We start from the raw sequence: 7,509 nt of genomic DNA, 5'->3' as shown, positions 1-7,509 counted from the left end.
TAAGAACTCAGGTATTTTCTTTTTATTTATTTATTTTTTTCTTTTTTGAGACAAGGTCTCACTCTGTGACCCAGATTGGAGTGCAGTGGCACAATCTCAGCTTACCGCAACTTCTGCCAGCCAGGCTCAAGCGATCCTCCCACCCCAGCTCTCGAAAGTAGCTGGAACCAGAGGTGCTCCTTGCCATGTCTGGCTAATTTATTGTAGAGGTGGGGTTTTGCCATGTTCCCTAGGCTGGTCTCGAGCTCCTGAGCTCAAGAGATCTGCCCATCTCATCCTCCCAAAGTGCTGGGATTACAGGTATGAGCAACTACACCCAGCCAGACCTCAGGTATTTTTTTTAATATTGATATTTGGGATATTTACATGAAAAGGAAAACCTAGTAATTTTGTTCATTTCTCTTGTAATAATACTCCCTGCCAATTTGGTGTCATATTGGCCAGTAGAAGATGAGGGCTGCTCTCATTAGTCACAATTTGATCTTAGACTGATAACACAAGTTATTTAAGTCTATGGGAGAGTTATTTTTAATAGGTAAAGCACCTATCATGAACTCCCACAATACCCTCCACCCAATATCCCATCTAAATCAAAGAAAGCACCCTCAGCCAGCATGTCAATGGGACGAAATGATTCAGAAATACTAGTAGGACATCTCCTTCATTAATCTTTGACTTAGTTTATATTCTGATACAATATTGCTCCCATTTTTAGAACTTCCTTTGCAGAGAAAACACACATAAATATATTATTTTTAAGTATGTTTCAAGTACAGCCTGCCCAAATTTGGCCCTTCCTTTTTCATCATGGAAGGGCCAAATGACCAAACCTATAGCTTATCAGATTTCAGCTACCATGCATTATTATTGGCCATCTGCTGCCCCTTGCTTACTTGACCCCTCACCTCTGTGCCCTAAAAGGGGATTGTGTAAGGATAATAAACACTCACTTTCAGGCAGACCAGAGCCAGATATGCCCATACTTCAGCATTGTAGTTGTTCAATGCATTGGCTTCAGAGAGAGCATCCTCAGCCTCTGTGAGCTCGTCCAGCTTGACACAAAAAGGAGACACATGAGTTAGTTTAGCTGAAACCACTATGCCCTAATAATACTGGTGTACATGACCTATACCAATGGTTTTCAAATTTTTAGTATTTTTAGCATCAGAACTCTTTTCTTCAAATGCAATTTTATGTGGTGGTTCAATATATGAACCAATTAAAAATAGAACTGCTCTGATTAAAGAGCCAGGTTGGGGATTCTGGAGCCCTGCCTAGTAGGCTCTCAACTTATATCCCTTCCTTCCTTTCCTCTACAGCAGTCCCATCAGGACATCTATAAACCATGGAGCTTCAGGTGCAAGGTTGAAAATTCACAAGAATTCGCTCTCATGTGTGCATCATTCAGTGATGCCTCCATACACAGTGGGCTGCAACATACATTTATAGTTTTTTTCTTTACGTTGTGCATCCTTTTCTTGAGATAAAAGTCTTATTTGCCTGTTGAAATACTATTGTCCAGAAAGCTTTTTTCCCCCTAATATCAGTTATTAACAGCTCAATCCTGAGCAACCAATGCAATATTCAGAGACTCTAGGGTGCTCTCTGAGCTCTGGGCACATGGAAATTGTTATTGCTTCTTAAAACTGTGAGTTTGCTTTGTAAGACATTCCAAAAGGCTCTCCCTTCCCCAGTAGAGTACCTCTTCTCTTTTCTCTATCTTTTTTTTTTTTTTTTTTTTATTTTTGAGTTCTAATTCAATTACACTGTGGTCTGAGAGTCTGTTTGTTATGATTTCAGTTTTTTTTTTTTTTTTTTTTGAGACAGTGTCTCGCTATGTTGCTCAGGTTGGAGTGCAGTGGCACCATCTTGGCTCACTGCAACCTTTGCCTCCCAGGTTGATTCTTGTGCCTCAGCCTCCCAAGTAGCTAGAATTACAGGTGCCCACCACCACACCTGGCTAATTTTTGTATTTTTAGTAGGGATGGGGTTTCACCATGTTGGCCAGACTGGTCTCAAACTCCCGGCCTCAAGCAATCAGCCTGCCTCAGTGTCCCAAAGTGCTGGGATTACAGGCATGAGCCACTGTGCCCAGCCCAATTTTTCTGTTTTAAAATAATAATGGGTTTCTAGGACCAAGACAAGGTGGAGAATGGTCTTTCACCCACGCCCATACTTTGGCCCCCACTTTAAAGTCTCTGAGACATTAATTCACTATTTAATCAAGCTACATTTGCTGAGGATTTGCTCTGCGTCAGGCAGTATGGTAGATGGTGGGAGTAAAAAAATAATATCTTACAGTCTCAGCTACTCAGGAGGCTGAGGCAGGAGAATCAACCCAGCCTGGGAGGCAGGGATTGAAATGAGCCAAGATTGAGCCACCGCACACCAGCCTGGGTGACAGAGCAAGACCCTCTCAAATAAAGACATACATACATATATACATACATACATACATACATACATACAATACAATCCCTGCCTTCAAAGAGCTCATTGACAGATGTGTGAAAAATAAAACACAGGCCAAGTGAGGTAGCTCATGCCTGTAATCCCAGCACTTTGGGAGGCCAAGGTGGGCAGATCACCTGAGCTCAGGATATCAAGACCAGCCTGGCCAACATGCTGAAACCCTGTCTCTAATAAAAACACAAAAATTAGCTGGTCATGGTGGCACACACCTGTAATTCCAGCAACTCAGGAGGCTGAGGCAGGAGAATCGCTTGAACCCAGGAGGCAGAGGTTGCAGTGAGCTGAGACTGCATCACTGCACTCCAGCCAGGGTGACAGAGTGAGACTCTGTATCAAAAAACAAACAAACAAACAAAAACAGAGGAAAATCAAACACATAAATTGTTCTGTATAGAATAAATATTTCATGGTGGCTCACACCTGTAATCATAGTACTTAAGAAGGCCTAGGATAGCTTTTTGGTTTCTGAGTTGGTTGATTTGTTCATCATAGTCCCATTCACTAAAATAGGGAATACAGGAGAAGGTACTGGCTTAAGGAATGTAAGTACTTCAGGGATAAGGTAGGGTGTATTTTGAATATGTGCATTTTGAAGTATCTGGAGAACCATCAACAGAGCTGTTAATTGCAGTGTTTGATATAAGTGTCAGCCAGAGCTTGAAAAGTGTTATAAACTCAAGATTTAGAATTCATTCTGGCACAGTGACAGTTAAGACAACTGGGGTAGATGGTGCATCTTAGAGAGAACAAATAAGGTAACAAGAGAAAAGGACTGACTATAGAAACCAAGAGAAACCAACAACTAAGGTGAGGAAAAGATGAGAAGCCAGTAAAAAGTCTGAAAAAGGTGCCAGAGAGGAAGGTGCAGAACTCAAAGAATATGAGTGCAGTAATATTGAAGCCAAGGGAAGAAAGAGCTTCAAGAAGGAAGTGGTCAATAAGGTTAACTGCCACAGAGACTTCATCTAAGTGTCCACTGCACTTCGCCATTAGGATGTCATACGGGACTTCTGTTAGAGAAGTTTCAGCAGAGTGGCAAGGGTATGTGTCTAATTGCAATAAAATGAAGGGCAAATAGGACAGAGAAATGAACAAACAATTTACAAGAAATACCTAGATAATATTATTTCAACCTTAGGAACAAAAATGCAAATTAAGATACATATCAAATTGGCAAATCATAATGCCCATTGTTAATGAGGTAACAATAAAATGGGCTCTCACACTTTCTGACAGTATAAATCAGTATATAGACTTTCCAGAAGGCAAATTAACACTATAATTTAAAGACTAAAAATATTTCTACAATCTCTTAGAATGTATTCTAAGGAAATAATCAGAGTTAAATATAATGATTCATGTCCAAGAATGTTTATCTCAGCTTTATTTAGTTAGTTAGTTTTTATTTTTTAAAGACAAAGGTTGTATTAGTCTGTTTTCACACTGCTGATAAAGACATACCCAAGACTGGAAGAAAAAGAGGTTTAATTGGACTTACAATTCCACATGGCTGGGGAAGCCTCAGAATCCTGGTGGGAGGCAAAAGGCACTTCTTACATGGCAGAGGCAAGAGAGAATGAGGAAGAGGCAAAAATGGAAACCCCTGATAAACCTAACAGATCTCGTGAGACTTATTCACTATCACGAGAATAGCATGGGAAAGACTGGACCCCATTATTCAATTACCTCCGCCTGGGTCCCTCTCACAACACGTGGGAATTCTGGGAAATACAATTCAAGTTAAGATTTTGGTGAGGACACAGCCAAACCATGTCAGGGTCTCACTCCATTGCTCAGGCTGGAGTACAGTGACATGATCATGGCTCACTGTAGCCTCCACCTCCTCAGACTCAAGTGATCCTCTCACTTCAGCCTCCCCTGTAGCTGGAACCACAGCACATGCCACCACATTCAGCTAATTTTGTAACTTTTTTTGTAGAGACATGGTTTTGCCACATTGCCCAGGCTGCTCTTGAACTCCCGGCTCAAGCAGTCTGTCCACCTTGGCCTCCCAAAGTGCTGGGATTACAAATATGAGCCACCATGCTGAGCCTATCTCAGCTTTATTTATAATAGCTAACAACATACCCAATAATTGGTCTTATGGTATATCCACACATAGGTATGGTATGACTAAAACACTGATGGGAGAGGGTAAAGATTACTGGACATCCTAGTGGTAGTACTTAGCTAAATTATTTTTTTGTTTCTATCTCAATGAAATTTTTTTTTTTAACAACTCTCAAACAAATAGAAGCATGAGTTATACCAAATAGTTTGTATAGCTGGTTCTTGTACTTTTCACAATGCTGTCAAGTTTCTAACAGCTATAGATGTTTAACATCCTTTCTGGGAAGGTAGATCAGGGGGCACATAGCTTATGTATACATGACCTTATGTCCTGGTTGGCCTTGTATAATTTTAACAACATCTTTTTCATTCTCAGAAGGATGCTGGTTTGTATGATAAATTAAATGATCATCCTATTTATTTATCCATATATCAAAGAACACCATGTAGTCATTCCAATTCATGTTTATACTATTTGGTGCTGTAAGAAGATACCAACACTATATTGTTAAGTAGAAAAAAGACTACAAAGCAGTAAATATTTACAATTTTTACATTAAAATTGCTTTCATACATATGAAAAAAAATGGGAGGAAAATGCATTCAAATGTTAACAGTGGTTATCACCAACTTGTGGAGTTATGGATACTTAAATGTTTTCTTCATATTTTGTATCTATTTGTCTATTTTTAGAGATGAAGTCTTGCTCTGTCCCCCAGGCTGGAGTGCAGTTGTGCAATTGTGGGTCACTACAGCCTCTAACTTCTGTGTTCCCACCAAACAATCCTCCCATCTCAGTCTCCCAAGTATCTGGGACTACAAGCACATGCCACCATGCCTGGTTAATTTTTAATGTTTTTGTAGAGATGGGGTCTTGCTCTGTTGCCCAGATTGGTTTCTCTCAAACTCCTGGGCTCAAGAGATCCTTCTACCTCAGCCTCCCAAAGTGCTGGAATTACAGGTGTGAGCCACTGCTTCCAGCTTCCTCTAAATTTTCTATAATGAACATATACTATCTTTATGGTTGAAAAAAAGCAATGAGGGGCTAAGCACAGTGGTTCACACCTATAATCCCTGCACTTTGGGAGGCTGAGGCGGGCAGATCACTTGAGGTCAGGAGTTCAAAACCAGGCTGACTGACATGGTGAAACCCCATCTCTACTAAAAATACAAAATTAACCAGGCATAGTGGTGGGCACCTGTAATCCCAGCTACTCAGGAGGCTGAGGCAGAGGATCACTTGAACCCAGGAAGCAGAGGTTGCAGTGTGCTGAGGTGGCGCCACTGCAGCACTGCACTCTAGCCTGGGAGACAGAGTGAGACTCTATCTAANAAAAAAAAAAAAAAAAAAAAAAAAAAAGTAAAAAATGAGTGAGTAGATATTTAAAGAAAAGGAGAGGCATGGAATCAATAATATACCTGAAGAAATCAGGCAGGAACACGAGGATGTATGCCTCTTTGAAGATTGGAGGAAAGGAGGGAAGGTTAAGTAAAGAGATTTTAGGGGAAGCAGAGCAAAAGTTTCTACCAGAAGCTACAGTAACTCCTCCTGCATATCGAAGGGTCACAGTGATTAATAAGTGTCAATCAATTTCTTCAACTGACTTTAATAGATTCTCATCTCCCATATGACCTTTTTCTTACAGATAATGTCACAAAAGAGTGTCTATACCAAATACCATGAATTGTTTTTGTTACATAATTTCTTGGTTCAGGTTTTTGTGGGATTTTTTAAAGATCTTCTACTTTTCTAGCTAGTTAAGTGAACTGAAGTTCACTGAACACCTTTGAAGAACAACTTTTCATTACAGCAGACTGCCCTGATTTTTATTCCAGCGTCATCACAAACCCCCAGGATGCCTGCAAGGCCAAAGAATCAAGGCCAGCTGTATGCACAGGCCTACTCTCAAGCCTTCATCCTCTTACCCGATAGCAGGCGATTCCCAGTCCTAGCCAGGTAAGGCATGAAGGTGATCTCTTACAGGCTTGCATGTAGGTTTTCTTTGCCTTTTCATACTGCAGAAAGAAAGCATCACAAAGCTACTGTTCTAGAGGCTTCAAACCCCATATTGCTGGGATGATCATGGGATCTCTGATAGTTGTGCTCCAGAACAATCTAAGTTAAGCAAGTCCTTTAATTGTACTTTTACGTCTACCTTAAAGGAGCTATCGCAAGAAGATTGGTAAGAGGATATGGATAGATCACATGAAGGGCAGACTTTCACTTGGAAGTATTTCCAAAGACATTTATAGTCTCTGTAACAGTTGAGGCAAGGAGTTACACTGAAAGTTCTGGGTGACTATAATGATTATCTGAATTCTACCTAGACTTCATGGATTACCTTCTTTCACTTTAATGTAACATAATATGGTGGCATGACAGACATGCAATCTCTGAACTAAAAGGTATACTTGATACAGCCTCATTATTCTGGAAATCTATTCCCTTTGTTGTAATAGGTCTTAGGATTTTAGAAAAACTCAAAAAACAAACTTTCAAAAGACATAGCCCTGAAGGGACAATTTCTTGTCCTTTATCTCCAAGACAAGACGTATCTATAGCAGAGCCGCAGCAAACACCTTAAGAGCTGCTTGCCCAGGGACTGCCTAAGTCAGCAGCGCTCTGAAGATGCAGCTTTCAGTGACATCAGAAAGAAAATTTTTCCTTATATATTTCACTACAATGGGACAGGGAATTCTCTCAAGCCTATATGAGCCTTCCTGAGTGGCGCCACCTCAGCTTACTGCAATGTCACTCACATTATATGGCATTGCAATTTCTTGTTGCTGTTGTTTTATATTAAATGAAAAGACAACTGGGTGTTCTGAGGGGAAAAAACAGAATAAAGTCAAAACAAAAGCAAGTGAGTCAAAAGGCCTTTGGCAGAATGTTGATAATTGTTAAAATGAGACAATGGATCCATGGTAGTTCATTTTACTATTCTGTTTGCTTTGCATGTATTGAAA

The 7,509-nt window shown here is 40.3% G+C and overlaps 1 protein-coding gene across 4 annotated transcripts in view; it reads right to left on the bottom strand.

The window, feature by feature from the left end:
- Nucleotides 1–899: 899 nt before the first annotated feature.
- CFAP70 (cilia and flagella associated protein 70) overlaps nucleotides 900–7,509 on the bottom strand; it is a 103,235-nt gene continuing 96,625 nt past the window's right edge. For all 4 annotated transcript variants that reach the window (XM_017519539.2, XM_017519540.2, XM_017519542.2 and 1 more), the window contains exons 25-26: nucleotides 6,469–6,558; nucleotides 900–1,052 (exon numbers count right to left, since the gene is read on the bottom strand). In XM_017519539.2, the coding sequence (XP_017375028.1) occupies nucleotides 915–1,052; nucleotides 6,469–6,558 (228 nt within the window). In that variant the 3' untranslated portion in view covers nucleotides 900–914. The remainder of the gene's footprint in view (nucleotides 1,053–6,468; nucleotides 6,559–7,509) is intronic.

This window comes from Cebus imitator, unplaced genomic scaffold, assembly GCF_001604975.1.
Source record: "Cebus imitator isolate Cc_AM_T3 unplaced genomic scaffold, Cebus_imitator-1.0 Scaffold755, whole genome shotgun sequence".
NCBI lineage: Eukaryota > Metazoa > Chordata > Mammalia > Primates > Cebidae > Cebus > Cebus imitator.
The sequence above is the reverse complement of the archived record's forward strand: the minus strand, read 5'-3'. Positions and strand labels throughout refer to the sequence as shown.